Source organism: Haliotis cracherodii, unplaced genomic scaffold (genome assembly GCF_022045235.1).
Source record: "Haliotis cracherodii isolate W230 unplaced genomic scaffold, xgHalCrac1.p SCAF_10, whole genome shotgun sequence".
NCBI classification, from domain to species: Eukaryota; Metazoa; Mollusca; class Gastropoda; order Lepetellida; family Haliotidae; genus Haliotis; species Haliotis cracherodii.
Window position 1 is genome coordinate 50,200,799 of NW_027266265.1, and position 17,820 is coordinate 50,218,618.

The 17,820-nt window shown below is 41.7% G+C and overlaps 1 protein-coding gene across 1 annotated transcript in view; it reads left to right on the forward strand.

The window, feature by feature from the left end:
• Window positions 1-17,820, forward strand: part of LOC139454493 (purine nucleoside phosphorylase-like) — a 34,815-nt gene that overhangs the window by 10,225 nt on the left and 6,770 nt on the right. Inside the window, exons 2-3 of the mRNA XM_071236240.1 lie at window positions 15,224-15,393; window positions 17,576-17,679. Of these exons, the coding sequence (XP_071092341.1) occupies window positions 15,224-15,393; window positions 17,576-17,679 (274 nt within the window). The remainder of the gene's footprint in view (window positions 1-15,223; window positions 15,394-17,575; window positions 17,680-17,820) is intronic.

Below are 17,820 nucleotides of genomic sequence, written 5' to 3' on the forward strand. Positions count from 1 at the left end.
TCACTCATTCTTAAGTAATACATAGGGACCAACCAATTGATTTTCTGGGGGTGGGGCGGGGGAAGAAAGGTGAGGGAGAGGGAAGGGGTAACTGGGATTTTGTCTGGAGATTTGATATTTTTCAACTAATGCTGCAAAAACAGATTAATTAAAACTATGAGTCTGAATATTTTTTAAGAAAAAACACTTGCAACAATGTAATTTTTTGGCAGACTTATTTCTTTTTGTTTCAACATTCTGAAGCATAATTATATTTTTCACGAATTTTCTTGGTCAATTTATGTTTTTCGATAAAAACGCAGCCCCAACCCTAGAATTTCAAGAGGTCGGTCCCTTATCATTGGTTGTGATCCCGAGTTTGTTTCAGATAAACATGACAAGTGCTCAAATGAGCTATCAGTGGGCTCATATCTAGACGATAATGTTTCAGGATCACGAGAAGTATCTCAAGATCTTGTTGCATGAACTTGATGAATTGACGAAAAAAATGGGCAGATCATATGTAACCATGGTGATCCTGCCCTAGACTTTGAAAAATGGAAAAAAAAATTATTTTACTACTTTAGACATATGTTTGAGTGAGTCTATTTTTCAAACATGTAAAACAATTTTTTGTTTGTCATTTTGCATTTGCCCTGTTGTCCTGTTGATAATATGCTGACCCGGCACGTTTTGTAGAACAGGAAGAAGTTAGGCCAGGTCGGTTAACTGTTCAAGGCTGAACTCATTTATCAAATTCATAGACACCCCCCCTGGCATATCAATTATCAGAGGAGTTTGCAACACACATGGCTGCACTTGCTTTAAGTTTATACAAACACATCATGTACATAAGCATGGTTAAGTCAAATCACTAAATCTAACTGTAATGTTCTAAGTAACTTGTGTGAGCAACCACGATCTCGTTACATACATGAGTTCATTGCCCCTTGCTAGGGCATGCTGTTAAAAAACAACCTCCTACAGCTGTCTACAGCTCCCAAGAGCCTCAGAGGGCCAAGTATCATATACAATAGGTGGTGTCACTTGCTTTTCTACTTTCGTGTGTCAACAGGTCAAAAGCTCTAAGTTACATGTTTAAGTTTAACTGCACATCTTGACTCCTGAGCCCACTTGCACAAAGCAACCTTAGCGCTACAACTATTGTAAGGCTATGTTAAAGTATGGGAGTTACGATCATCTTAGTGCTAAGACTATTGTAAGGCTATGTTAAAGTATGGGAGTTACGATCATCTTAGTGCTAAGACTATTGTAAGGCTATGTTAAAGTATGGGAGTTACGATCATCTTAGTGCTAAGACTATTGTAAGGCTATGTTAAAGTATGGGAGTTACGATCATCTTAGTGCTAAGACTATTGTAAGGCTATGTTAAAGTATGGGAGTTACGATCATCTTAGCGCTAAGATCGCTTTGTGCAAGTGGGCCCAGATCTACCTGGCTCTGCTACCCCCTTGTGGCAGAGTGATATGATACTTTGATAGATATACTGCTCAAAAGAAGTTAAGGAACACCAATTTTTTTTTCATATTACTATAGTGAAACACACAGTTATAAGTTTACAATCTAAGGTGAGGGGAGTTGCGGTTTAGCGTTACATCCTAAATTATGACACTTATTTTGCGATGTGTGCATGTATGTGTGTGTGGCTGCTTGTACTGGTCTGGACTAATGCCGATTTTATAGTGCTAGCCCGGTGAGATACAATGCCGCAGTTTAACATGAATACCCCACTCAGCCACAGTACACTGACTCCGAGTCAACCAGTCCTTGATTTAGCCCCTTAATGCCCAGCGCCAGAGTGGGGAACAGCAAGTACTGTCTTTTAACGTCTTTTAGAATGACATGGCCAAGGGATCGAACCCCAGACCTTCCGCTCTCCAGGCGGATGTTCAACCACTAGACCATACAATCAAATCACAAATGGCAATAATATGGGTCTCATGAGTGCCAGCAGCACGGGATCGGATGGTCAGACTCACTCTCTGCATGTCATCACGTCCCAGTTGCGAATTCTATGCTCATGATGTCAATCACTGGATTGTCTGGTCCAGACTTGATTATTTACAGAGCGCTGTCATAGAGCTGGAATATTGCTGAGTGCAGCGTCAAACTACAAACAAACAAATTATCCAGTTTACACTACTTCCCATATTCCCATGTCAAAGTTTCCCAATGACTCTCACTACAGTCTACTTTGCAGCAAAGAGCTATCCAAGAATTGCAAGATAACGCCTAAAAGACCAGTTGGTGTTATTCTACTTGGCATGGTGAAACTAGTGCACTTGATCATTTACCCTCACCCACTTATTGTGGTCGGGTAGCCTAGTGGTTAAAGCGTTTGCTTGTCATGCCGAATACCCGGGTTCGATTCTCGACATGGGTACAATGTGTGAGGCCCATTTCTGGTGTCCCCTGCCATGATATTGCAGGAATATTGCTAAAAAGCAGCGTAAACCATACTCACTCTCTCACTCACTCACTTTTATTCATTTACTGTGACTTAACAAAAACAAACTTTTTTTCCAATCTGTCACATGAATGTACTGATACAATGATGGGGGACGTGGGGTAGCTTAACTGCAACAGTGCTTGCTTGTCACGCTGAAGGCCTGGGTTTGATTCTCATCATGAACACAATATTAATGTGTAAATCCCATTGCTGGTGTCAACTCCGAGGGAATAAAACCTCAGTCTTCAGAGTGATGATTACATACTTTCACAAATAGGCTACTCCTCCACCACCACCCACGAACCCCACCCTCCCCCTTCCCGTGAATTCATGACATTTATCATGTTTATTAATGTTACATGAGCTGATCAGTGTCAAGTTTGTCATATCCTGTTTGTTCAGCATTAGTCACCCAGCCTGAATTTGATTTTCCTCAGAAACTACTATGTAACTGAAACCTGCTGCTTCCTCCCTCCAATGATGACGCTGAATTTGTTCAAGGGTTTGATTATGATTTTCGAGATGACAGCATATTGAAAACAACTATTTATTTATATCATGAATGCGGAGGGGTGTCAAATATGATATATCATACAAGTAAAGATTGGTCAAAGATAACCTAATTTATATGTTGAGATGGTCAAATGTTATATAATGTACATGTGGAGATGTTAAAAAATGATATAACATACGTGTGGAGAGGTGTCAAATATGACATTTAACATACACATGGAGAGGTGTCAAATATGATATGTAACATAAACATGGAGAGGTGTCAAATATGATATATAACATACACATGGAGAGGTGTCAAATATGATATATAACATACATATGGAGAGGTGTCAAATATGATATATAACATACACATGGAAAGGTGTCAAATATGATATATAACATTTACATGGTGAGGTGTCAAATATTATATATAACATTTACATGGAGAGGTGTCAAATATGATATATATAACATTCACATGGAGAGGTGTCACATATGATATATATAACATTCACATGGAGAGGTGTCAAATATGATATATAACATACACATGGAGAGGTGTCAAATATGATATATAACAAATATACTACTCAAAATTTTATAAGGATCGTAGATATTTTTCATAATAAAAAAACAAAATAACTGCATAACTGGCAATATTGTGTTCAAGTGAAATCAAAAACGTCTCCAACACACGTGCACGTGCATTTCATGCCATGGGAAATGCGTTTCACATCACAGTTCATGCTTTTGCTACCATTGCACGATTTCCAATCAGGCAACGGTGTCTGATTCATTCTGAAACTGTAAACTCAATTGAGTGTTTACACTACGTTTATCTACGCAATGCCCCCTCAACGTGTAAGGCGTCGCCTGACGACAGAACAACTGGGCAGATGTATTGGAATGCTTTATGCTGGCTATTCACAACGTGACGTTGCCAATGCACTAAACGTCAGCCAGAGCGTTGTAAGCAGGGCCTGGTCCCGACAGCAAAATTTTGGTACAGCAGCACACCGACATGGGGGTGGTCGTCAGAGGTCGACAACCCAACGCCAAGATCATTTTGTGGCTCTTCAGGCACGACGTCATCCCTTCTGGACAGCAACCAGCCTACGTAACGACCTCCTGAACGCCTCGGGGGTGAATGTGTCCACTCAGACGATACGGAATCGTCTTCACAATGCAGGTCTCTACTCGAGAAGGGCATGTGTCCGAATCCCCCTGACTGTTCGACACCGGCGGGAGCGATTGGAATGGGCTGAAGATCATGTCACTTGGACACGGAACGATTGGGTTCCAGTTCTGTTCACCGATGAGTCCAGGTATTGTTTGGACTTTACAGACAGGAGGCAGCGGGTGTGGCGACGACAACGTGAACGTTTCCATGATGCCAACATCAGTGAACATGACCGTTATGGTGGTGGTTCCATCATGGTCTGGGGTGGAATCAACAGAGATGGAAGGACAGATCTTCATGTCCTGGAGAGAGGAACAATGACGCGGGTGAGGTACCGGGATGAGATCCTCGATGTGTACGTCAGACCCTGCGCTGGTGCTGTTGGCCCTGAGTTCATCCTGATGGATGATAACGCCCGTCCTCATCGCGCCAGGGTGGTTGAGCAGTACCTTGAGCAGGAGACAATTGTCCGCATGGATTGGCCAGCGCGCTTGCCGGACTTGAACCCGATTGAGCATGTCTGGAACATGCTGCAGGTTGCCCTTTCACGCCGTAGAGCACAACCCACGACTTTGGCAGAGCTCGGACATGCCCTCGTGGAAGAGTGGAACAACCTTCCCATTGGGAACATCCGGGTGCTTATTGACAGCATATCTCGACGTTGTCAGGCCGTCATTGATGCAAGGGGAGGTCATACTCGATATTGACACTTCATCGACTAAGTGTAATGATGGACTATCCCTCATAACTGTGTAATTCTTTCTCTTGTTTGCTGTTAACATTTTTTAATTAAATGCCTTTTGGTGTTTGCAGATTTCAAACATTCCATATTGATACAAGTTCATGCCGTTCATGAATTTTCATTCATAACATGATTAAACACGTTTCTGAGTCAGAGTCATGTCTTTTGTTATGTTTGTGGTTACTTACACACATATCACCTAGTGATCCTTATCAAATTTTGAGTAGTATATTATATATAACATACACATGGTGTCAAATGAGGGCTTACCCTGAGGGTAACAACAGGCATTGAAACACCAACAATTACATGATAGTTTGTTAACATGGTTAAACAATATTTACTCTACTTCTTGACAATGTCTGAAATTATGGTGATGAGTTGGAATTGACAAATAAACAAACAACTTTCATGCCATTTAAGATGAATTGTTGTTTTCGGATTTATATCTATATTGTATTTAATTGGTATGATTTTGCAGCAAACAGATTATTGATTTAGGGAATCAATCATGATTTTATGAGTGCTTCAGAAATTGATTACAGGATGCACAATGTTCTGTGGATCAATATGTACTGCATTGTGAGGTCAGTGATATTACAGAACACAGGCCAGTTAACACTGTGGAGATTTCGGCCTCAACATTTTAATTAATTTATGCTCTACTGATGTTAGAAAAGAAGAAATTTCAGCCTCAACCATTTTACTCTATACTTGCTCTACTTATGTAGAAAGAAAGAGATTTCAGCCTCTGCAATTTGTATCCTCATCCAGTTGCCAGTGTAGTAGAAAGAAGGAGAGTTCTACTCTGACCATTTTATCCTTTCCTTGCTCTACTGAGATAGAAAGAAAGAGATTTCGGAGTCAACCATTTTATCCTTTCCTTGTTCTACTGATGAAGAAAGAAAGAGATTTCGGAGTCGACCATTTTATCCTTTCCTTGTTCTACTGATGAAGAAAGAAAGAGATTTCAGAGTTGACCATTTTATCCATTCCTTGCTCTACTGATGAAGAAAGAAAGAGATTTCGGAGTCGACCATTTTATCCTTTCCTTGTTCTACTGATGAAGAAAGAAAGAGATTTCAGAGTTGACCATTTTATCCATTCCTTGCTCTACTGATGAAGAAAGAAAGAGATTTCAGAGTCGACCATCTTATCCTATCCTTGCTCTACTGATGAAGAAAGAAGGAGAGTTCTACTCTGGCCATTTTACCCCATCCTTGCTCTACTGAGGGAGAAAGAAAGAGATTTCAGAGTCGACCATTCTATCCTTTCCTTGCTCTACTGATGAAGGAAGAAAGAGATTTTAGCTTCGGCCATTTTACCACATCCAGGGAGTGGAGAATCAGGCCACGGTACTGCCCTTGTATTTATGAACAGACGGAAATATTTTACAATAGATATAGACACAAAGGGTTATCAACTGGGAGGACTGTCTGGCTTTGGGGAAAGCTATATGTGTTCTACCAATAATACTAGTGTATTAAACAAAGTCAATGGCGAATAATAACGCGCTCGAATCATCTGGTCTGGGTTATGTTTACGTCAGTTGGGAACTAAAATCTGAATGAACACAATCCAAAGAACACAAGGTCTTTGAACATGTTGAATGTTGAAAGTGCAATATCATACCAGTTCTTGTCAGTCCTGCAAACGAGCAGAATGTTAATAATTGGTTTGAATAAATATTGGTTGGTGCATGTCTTCATTTCCCAACTGCCTATTGCTACGGTTCATTATTTTTTTACGATGTTGGAACAAGCAAGCCATTTGAGGATTCAAACATGGTTGAGGTCAGAAATGGTTTTAGAACACTCTGGAACACACCGGAACATGACAATTTCGCAGTGGCAATGTCCTGCAAGCACTGACTAAATTTTTATGTCGTTGGTACAAGCAAACCATTTAAGGATTCATACATGGCCGAGGTCAGAAATGGGTTAAGAACACCCTGGGGAAACAAGGAACATGCCAGTTTTGTAGCCCTGGTGTCTCGAAAGAGGTGTCTAACCTTTGAAGGTGTTTGAATATAGTCAAGGTCTGAAATTGGTTTAGAACATCCTGGGACCCATAGGCACCCTCCTTAAATTATATTTATATAAATACAGGCAAACTATTTGAGTATTTGAATATGGACACGGTCGGAAATAAGTTTAAAACACCCTGGGACACTCCAGCAAACACCAATTTTGTAGCAGTGTCTTACTTTTGATGATAATGATACAGACAAACCCTTTGAGGATACAAATATGGACGAGGTCGGAAATATGTTTAGAACATGCTGGGACGCTGCGGCACATGCTAACAGATGCAGACAATTATTGTCACGGAAAGCTGGCTTTATGTTACAACATGCTGCTAATTTTTTTGACTGTTTGGTTTGTGCATGACAGACCTGTATATTAGGTGAAAAGTTCGTTTGACGTTATTTAGTTAATAGTCAAGTCAGTGCTACAGTTTAACCACATACATCCATTATCATCAGCCAGGAGTCAGAACTGGGGATGAGGTAAGGGATTTAACAGATTACTGTTTTATGTTATTAGATAGTGTTATGCGTGTGTCTGTCCGTCCGTCCGTCTGTGCATCCATGTATGTATGTATTCTGTACCATGTTCATTATTCAGCCTTGCTTGACACCAGTATAAGGATCTATATCAAAACGTCACCTTTACAGTAAAATTATAGAAGTTGTTATCCATAAATTGTGTCTACTTAGTGAGGTTATCAAACAGAGTAGACTGCCTGGCGTATGTCTGGATTACTCAGTGTTATGTCAACAACTTGACGAGATATGGCAGGTTTAATGAGGTTTGACGATTTGGACTATTGACACAGATGTGGGGGATTATCCTGACTCGTTTAACAGGTTCTTTCCCAGTTCCTCAAGCTCAAATGCAGTCAGTTGTAACACAGGTGTTAATGGGCTGAACAGTGGGGGGTATCATGGTTACCATATTCGACATAATAAGCGCCCAGGGCGCTCTCAAAATTAGAAATAGGGGGCTCTTATTAGAATATTATTTTGGTGAAAAAATTGAAACATCGTAAATTTCGTGGTTTATGTTGACATGTTTATATACGAAATATTTATATACAGATATATTTTTCCAGAATTTAATTTCCCATAATCAAGGATTCATATAACACACGTATTATACACGAATAAATAAGTCTTGTGTACATTGATCATTCGTAAGGGGTGCTAATTTGGGATTATTCACTAGTCAATATATTAGCAAATATCGCTGTGGGGGCTTATTAGAGCGGTGCGCTTATTACGTCGAATACGGTATACATGTAGTATAGTCTTATTCCCGGACCTGTGGTTAGTCACGTGATATATTGTTTAATGACAAAAGATTATCTAGAACTCTATGGTTACACTATAAGTGACAAATGTTTGCATTTCTTATTGACTATGCACACATTCCTTCTGACTTTATATGGATGAATAAAGATAAAACTTCGGTCAACTTCAGTTTATGCATGACGTGTGCATGGTGTATCTAAATACATTTTGCCAGGGCTACAGTCAAACTATTCCCAGTCGGACAATTTATCTCTTGAGACCTACAGCGGGTACCCGGGTAGGGTCGGATAATAGTGGGGTGGGTACACGGGTAGTCAAATTTGGTAGTAAATTTGGACTCGTCCCAGCCCTAACCTATTTAATCCTGTTCAACACCAAGGATTGTTTGTTAGTGTACATGTATGTCCTTGTACACTAACACAATCACATGCTGTTCATTGAAACTGTGCATAATGTACCCGTGAAGATCCGGGGTAGACTAGATCTTCAGCAACCCATGCTTGCCCTAAAAGGTGACTATGCTTGTTGTAAAAGGCGACTAACAGGATCGGGTGGTCAGGCTCGCTGACTTGGTTGATGCATGTCATTGATCCCAATTGCGTGGATCGATGCTCATGATGTTAATCACTGGATTGTCTGGTCCAGACTCAATTATTTACAGACTGCCGTCATATAGCTGGAATATTGCTGAGTGCGGTGTAAAAAACAAACAAACAAAACAAAACAATTTGCAATAATAATGAATATGTATCAGGCTCATTATATTAAATATTGAAAAATTACACAAAAATAAGAGCCAAACTGCGTCTTAATTCAGTTGAAATAATGCTAACAATTACTTGAGAATCTACGAGGAGTTCATCTTCCCGGGAAAGGGAGTTAAACAACAAACCAACCAACCAACCAACCACAGATTCATAAATAACTTCAGAAATCTCTCCCATCATGTTTATCATATCGGCCATTTTGACATCTTGTGCTTGATGTGATGAGTGAGTGAGTTAAGATTTAACGTCATAACTCACTCACTCATTCACATCAAGTACAAGATGTCAAAATGGTCGACGATGTGAATGTATTATATGACGTGCTGTCATTGTGACTGACTTACTGAGGTATTTCTTAACAGACCTTTATCATCTATGACGATCTTTTTTGACAATATTAGTTGTAAACAAGCTACAAAAGATGTCACTTTAGAACAATGTGAGCATACACAAGCTCACGGCACCTCTCCTTTTGAGGAACTACTTCATTATGCAATACAGCTGGCTGTTGTTTGTCCGTCAGTGTAAACATGAAGTCACACGTACTAAATAAAACTGTGTATTGATCTACATCTTTAGAGGTAAAAAATAGTGATATCCAAAATTATAAGGATTGACTTCCATACAGTTTGGCCCTCACTCTATGAAGGTTCATACTCTAATGAACTCACACAAAGTGAAAGTCCTTTTGAAACTTCTTTTGAATATTATAAATGCCCTGGGCTTATTCAGAGATACTTACAGTCGATGTAGAATACAAGGTGACAAGGATTAACATCATTGCACCTGTTCAGCCTTGAGGCGTAATTAGTAATAACTGTACATAACAGTATTTACATAAAGGCTACACGGTAGTCATGGTAACGGTAATGTAGACAATAGTTGCTGTCATGGATAGGTTGATGTATATAACAAGTGCCTTGTGTTACAGCAAGCAGCTAAATTATTTGACTCTGGTAGGACAGACAGCATTGGGGGAAATCTAGTTTCACGTTAACTAGGTAATCATGAAAGTCATTGGTGAAGTACCACACAAATGTCCATTATCATCCGTGGAGTCAGAACTAAGGAGAAGGTAAGGGAGATATCAAATTATCTTATTGGGTGTATCTTATTGGTAAATGACAGTATTATGTTTAATTTGAGAGTATGCAAATAACATCTGCAAATCTAGGATAGTATGATCATGATAAATGGCTTATATGTATTTTTCTTAAAACTTACCAATTTATCGACTCCAAAAAAATTGAAATGTGAAACAAGTAAATGGAAAAGCTGTGAGGTGGTTCGTATTCCACTGACCAGAAATAAGTGAATGTTCAGAAAGAGTAATACGTTTCCTAATTTAAGATATCCACATAACAAACAGACTGAATTATTTTATTGAATGTTTGCTGTGGATATTTAGATTTTTCATATTGTAATTATTATATGATTTGGACCACACATACAGACATATGTTCTTAAAACTAATCAGGTCGGAAAGATTCCACTTGGCCAAATAAATCAAATTAAACTTGCTGTCCTATACCATGTACACGAAACATTTTTGCTCCTAACACCAATTAAATCAACCACATATCAGAACCAAAAAGCAAAGTCAGCATTTTTATATATTAGATATTTGTGTCAAAACTCCTTAATGCACACGAGATCTTTGTTCGTCGCCTATGACTACAATGTATGTTGAAACTTTCATTATGCATGAAGAGCCATTGAACGGCGAAAGATCTTGTGCGTGTGTGCGTGCGTGCCATATAGATCATATACCATATTCAACGTGATAAGCGCCCTGCTCTAATAAGCGCCCACGGCAATATTTGCTAATATATTGGCAAGTGAAAAATCCTAATAAGCATCCCTTCCGTTTGATTAATGTACTCGAGACTTATTTATCCGTGTAAAAATATGCACTCGTGTATTATATGCACCCTCAATCATGGGCAATTAAATTCTGGAAAATCATATCTGTCGTGTATAATATGCACGACTTTTCTGTTGTATCATTTCAGGCTGTCAGCATAAACCACGAAATTTACGATCTTTTCACTGTTTTTTTCCACCAAAATTATTTCTAATAAGAGCCCTCTATTTCTAATTATGAAAGCACCCTGGGGGCTTATTACATCGAATATGGTAGTTGGAATATTGCTGAGTGCAGTGTTAAATAATAAACAAACAAACACATGATACGCTTGAGTCATATATTCAACCGGAGACCATATACAGTAAATGTGGTGAAACAGTAGACAGCCTCAATGGGTTGTCATTACTTCACAAGAGATTATTAATGTTTGCTGTGCCAGTCATTTGTGTCTTTTCCATTATTTCAGAGTAGATCAAGTTTCCTAATTTACAAATATGAACATGATGAAAAGAATTAATCGTGTTATTACTGAACATGCTATATCACAACACATTTATTCCGCATAGCGTTTGAAATAACCGAGTTCATCAAGTTTGTATGTACACTTGTGCAGATATCACATCACCATGTTCACATGCACCAGTGTACTGTTCACATCATCCAAGCAGCTTTGTTGACGTCATTTGGATGTTATTGTGACGTAATGTCGGATTGACGTCTAGAATGACGTCATAGCTACAGATTGTTGGCATCATTCGAAAAATGTGTTTTTCTTAGACAGCGATCATGATCGTTGCAATTTTATAAAGAGGATCTCAGAAATAAGAAATTAAGAAAGAAATAGTGGGTTATACGGAAATAATTACACTCATGTAATTCATACTGATTTTCACGAAACTTGTGTAAGGATTCAGGTATTACCCTCGCTCTCACTCAATAGAGTGAGTGAGTGAGTGAGTTTGGTTTTACGCCGCTTTTAGCAATATTCTAGCAATATCACGGCGGGGGACACCAGAAATGGGCTTCACACATTGTACCCATGTCGGGAATCGAACCCGGGTCTTCGGCGTGACGAGCGAACGCTTTAACCACTAGGCTACCCGACCGCCCCTCTCACTCAATAGAAACAAAAATTCTGACACTCATTTCTAAAAATCTGTATTCATGACACACATGCTGGTATAACCTCTATGTCAAGTTTACAGTGTTTCCTCTAATAAAGTCACATTCTTGATATTGTATCAAGATTCTTAAACTTCTGAAATTACAGAGAAAAGAATTACAGCTTCATTCACTTGCTTGATGACGGTGTTAGAACCTACTCCGAATCGTCGCTCCCAATTGTAATAAAGAAGTTGTTCATCCATATATCTTATCCTTACTTAGTACTCCAACTTCTGAATGTCTCTCAAAGAAGTTCATTAACCATGTTAACAGCTGATGAACTTTAAAGTTAAGAATTGACCTTCACTTTGTGTGAGTTCATTGGAGTATGAACCTTGACAGAGTGAGGGCCAAACTGTATGAATGTCGGAGCTTGCAAGAAAGGGTCATAATGATAGCAAATCCCTTCATCAGAAATACTGACTCCTTCTTGTCAGGTACAATGTGTGAAGCCCATTTCTGGTGTCCCCCGCCGTGATATTGCTTGAATATTGCTAAAAGCGGTGTAAAACCTCTCTCTCTCTCTCTCACTCACTCACTCACTCACTCACTCACTCACTCACTCACTCACTCACTCACTCACTCACTCACTCACTCACTTTCTTGTCAGGGACTCTGGATAACCCTTGATCATGTTGATATTAGGATTGATTTTTGTGGTTCCGAGATCCATAAGTTGATAGATTTTACTGTATTTAATATGCCTATGATGAGGCATAAAGACTTTTAAGACAAGAATGGGTAAAAGTACATCTAAATAGAATATAGGTGTGTTTTATATAGAGGTGTGTTAAAGTCAAAGTCTGTCCACATTTGATATTCTTTGATTTACTTTTTGCAACAAGATACATCCTGTTTTCTCTTGTGTCTCCTAGTTACCATGGAAATACTATAGGTTAATATAGATGATTTTACCCTTATGACTCTGACAGACAGCCTGTCCATTTTGGATACATTCCAAACACGATCAAATGATGTTAGTAATTTATATGCAACTGAAAACGCTGAATTTGTAAGTTTGCATTTTGGAAATTCTGTCGAAAAGCTGATTCATGTTGCATAACATGTGCCTTGCCCAGGCACTTCAGCATAAAGGGTTAAAAGGTTTAGTGCGGCAATATTGATCATCACTCTCCTCCTCGTCATCATCGTGGCTGCAGCATGGCCGACAGGTAACGGTGTCTACCACACCAGCACTAACAAGCAGCACAACTAGCAAAAACAGCACATTAATTGCACATTAATTTCACAGTTAGCTACAACAGCACAAATTAGCACCCTGACCTTGAAATAATTGACTGTGTTGACGTTATTTTCTGTTACAAGGAATGTATGAGGTTGGGTAAAGTTACCATGGTTACAATGAAAACTACCATTGAAGTGTGGATAATGAGGCAAATGTGAACGATCCAGTGTGACTTCTGGGTTGGAAGCAGACAGTTGTCCTGACATTGACCTCAACAATGAGTTTCAATGGTTTGGGTGTCCATAGAAGTAGAACTTGCGACAATTTGAAGGTTTTCTCTGGATGCATTGATAAGTATGATTAGTGACTGAGATTATTTTTAGCAGAAAATAACGAAAGGGTTATTTTTTTATCAAGATAGTTACTGGACCCATGCAAGTGAATACTGACTTTTCAGCTCCTTGTTGATCGGTATTCAGTTGCTAAATCTTCATATTTTAAAAGCGCTTTGTTCTTGATTAAACCAGTATTGTGACTATGAGGTGACTCCGTGCCGACTAATACTTGTTTTAGCCTCTCAATGACGAGCACCAGGCAAGGTAACAAGTGACATCTTTTAACATCTTTTAGTATGATGTGGCCGAGGATCAAACTGACCTGTTCTCTGGGCAGATGCTCTATCCACTACATCAGACTCTGTCCCCAAAACTACTAGCTGGAACATGGTTCTCAGCATCAGTTTTAGTAGAATTTAGGCTCATTATGTGGACTATCACCAGCTTACTGGACCGAACAGAAGTTTACTTGACTCGGGCTTTGGACTAGTAGTTAAAGGTGCAAACTGATACACCACTATGTGGCTATGAACACAAACAGAATAACTTGACTGGGTTTACTTGGAGGTATGTTTCTGATGATTTCCAGCAAATTATTAATTGTCCCTGTATGCCATGTATACATAATACTCACCCGTGAAGATCCGGGTTAGAATAGGTCTTCAGCAACCCATGCTTGCCGAATACGGCAACTATGCTTGTCATAAAAGGCGACTAATGGGATCGGGTGGTCAGGCTCGCTGACTTGGTTGATACATGTCTTCGTATCCCAATTGCGTAGATCTATGAACATGATGTCAATCACTGGATTGTCTGGTACATTTTTTACAGACCGCCGTCATATAGCTGGAATATTGCAAACAAACAAACAAACAAAATGGCAACAAATACATATTGCTATTGTGTCCATGGTGTACCTCTGTTCAGTTCTGAAGTCTTGTATTTTCCTGATTATGAGGATGAAGTCACAATTAATTTCAGCAAAATGTTATCATGTTCTGTTATATTGAACAGAAATTCTGTAACTTGCTCTGTGATTCCAATGGAGTTCTTCATCTGCTTAGTGTAATGTTTACAGATGACAGAAATGTTGATTGGATGGCCGCAGTGGTGGCTAAGGTTGGACAGTTCCAGGTGGTGTGGTTACTTGAGAAGACCGTTTCTCCAACTGATATTTGCACTAGTCTGCTTCATTAATTTGAAGAGTGTGATGAAGTGTTAAATCCTAATCCCCCCCCCCATTTTATGTAACTTTCATGCCCCCTCCCCTCCCCTCCCAATACATATAACATTTATTTTGCCATGACCCCTTCCCCCTTAATAAATTAATAAATGACCAGTCCCTAAATAATGTTCACCCGCCACCCGCCACAACCCTTCCCCGCCACCACCCGTCCCCGCCGTCCGCCACCCACCACCCTTCCCTGCCACCCGCCTTCCCCACCACCACCCGTCCCCGCCACCCCGCCACCACCCTTCCCCACCACCACCCTTCCCTGCCACCACCCTTCCCTGCCACCCGCCACCACCCTTCCCCGCCACCACCCGTCCCCGTCCCCGCCACCCGCCACCCGACTTCCCCGCCACCCGCCACCCGCCACCACTCTTCCCCTATATCATAGCCCCTTAGCACCAAGACCCATTTGTGGAATAATCCAAGGTGTCAGCAGTACTTCACTGTTTCAATGGTACACAATGTTATTTCAACAATATCTGTTTCAGCTATACATACAATGAAGTGGAGGAAATCGCTAAGAGCATCCTTGGCAGAGTGACATGTCGACCAACTCTGGGAATCATCTGCGGCTCCGGATGCGGCAAACTGGCCGATGGAGTGGAGGAGAAGGAGGTGATCAGCTACAAGGACATTCAGGGCTTCCCCGTCAGCACAGGTGAGATACATGCACTACCTGTCAGACCCCCTGGGGGTTCCCCATCAGCACAGGTGAGATACATGCACTACCTGTCAGACCCCCTTGGGGTTCTGGGTCAGCACAGGTGAGATACATGCACTACCTGTCAGACCCCCTGGGGGTTCCCCATCAGCACAGGTAAGATACATGCACTACCTGTCAGACCCCCTTGGGGTTCTGGGTCAGCACAGGTGAGATACATGCACTACCTGTCAGACCCCCTGGGGGTTCCCTGTCAGCACAGGTGAGATACATGCACTACCTGTCAGACCCCCTGGGGGCTTCCCAATCAGCACAGGTGAGATACATGCACGAACTGTAAGACCCCCTGGGGGTTCTGGGTCAGCACAGGTGAGATACATGCACTACCTGTCAGACCCCTTGGGGTCCCCATCAGCACATGTGAGATACATGCACTACCTGTCAGACCCCCTGGGGGTTCTGGGTCAGCACAGGTGAGATACATGCACTACCTGTCAGACCCCCTGGGGGTTCCCCATCAGCACAGGTGAGATACATGCACTACCTGTCAGACCCCCTTGGGGTTCTGGGTCAGCACAGGTGAGATACATGCACTACCTGTCAGACCCCCTGGGGGTTCCCCATCAGCACAGGTAAGATACATGCACTACCTGTCAGACCCCCTTGGGGTTCTGGGTCAGCACAGGTGAGATACATGCACTACCTGTCAGACCCCCTGGGGGTTCCCTGTCAGCACAGGTGAGATACATGCACTACCTGTCAGACCCCCTGGGGGCTTCCCAATCAGCACAGGTGAGATACATGCACGAACTGTAAGACCCCCTGGGGGTTCTGGGTCAGCACAGGTGAGATACATGCACTACCTGTCAGACCCCTTGGGGTCCCCATCAGCACATGTGAGATACATGCACTACCTGTCAGACCCCCTGGGGGTTCTGGGTCAGCACAGGTGAGATACATGCACTACCTGTCAGACCCCCTGGGGGTTCTGGGTCAGCACAGGTGAGATACATGCACTACCTGTCAGACCCCCTGGGGGCTTCCAAATCAGCACAGGTGAGATACATGCACGAACTGTCAGACCCCCTGGGGGTTCTGGGTCAGCACAGGTGAGATACATGCACTACCTGTCAGACCCCCTGGGGGTTCTGGGTCAGCACAGGTGAGATACATGCACTACCTGTCAGGCCCCCTTGGGGGTCCCCATCAGCACATGTGAGATACATTCACTACCTGTCAGACCCCCTTGGGGGTTCCCATCAGCACAGGTGAGATACATGCACTACCTGTCAGACCCCCTGGGGGTTCTGGGTCAGCACAGGTGAGATACATGCACTACCTGTCAGACCCCCTGGGGGGTCCCCATCAGCACAGGTGAGATACATGCACTGACTGTCAGACCCCCTTGGGGTTCTGAGTCAGCACAGGTGAGATACATGCACTACCTGTCAGACCCATCAGCACAGGTGAGACACATGCACTACCTGTCAGACCCCCTGGGGGCTTCCCCATCAGCACAGGTGAGATACATGCACTACCTGTCAGACCCCCGGGGGCTTCACCATCAGCACAGGTGAGACACATGCACTACCTGTCAGACCCCCTGGGGGGTTTCGGGTCAGCTGGTCCCCTGGGGGTTTCCAGGTCAGCTTGATTCCTGGGGATCCGGGTCAACTGGCCCCTAGCAACCTATTCTGGTTGTAAGAGGCAACCAAATGGACCAGGTGGTCCTGGGTGACTTGGTTCATTGCATGTCATCATGGGGCGGTCGGGTAGCCTAGTGGTTAAAGCGTTCGCTCGTCATGCCGAAGACCCAGGTTTGATTCTCGACATGGGTACAATCTGTGAAGCCCATTTCTGATACTGCTGGAATATTGCTAAAAGCGGCGTAAAACCATACTCACTCACTCACTGCATGTCATCATACCCAGATGGTGTGGATCACTGGATTGTCTGGTCCAGATTGCTGCATATATATTGAATGAGTAGATATTATGTTGTTCCACCTTCTTGTTTTGTTCTATTTATGACCTTCAATTCATACCTTAATGTTACAGCTTGCTTCTGAATTCAAAGTTTAGAATTATACAGTATATTGTGATACATATCTCAATACAGCCATGTGCATTTCAAAATATTGTGATACACCTAAACCTTAGTATCCACTGTCTGTCCACAGTTCCTGGCCATGAGGGGAGGCTGGTGTTTGGGAAGCTGAGGGGCAAGGCTGTGGTCCTGATGCAGGGGCGAGCTCACTGCTACGAGGGCTATTCTCCCCAAAAGGTAGGAATTGAAAACAGAAGAATATTATATTATAATTATAATCCTTTATGTTATGTTATTTTATGTTATTTTGTATTTTATTTTATTCTGTTCCGTTCCATACCATTCTAAACCGTTCCATCCCATTCTGTCCCATTCCAT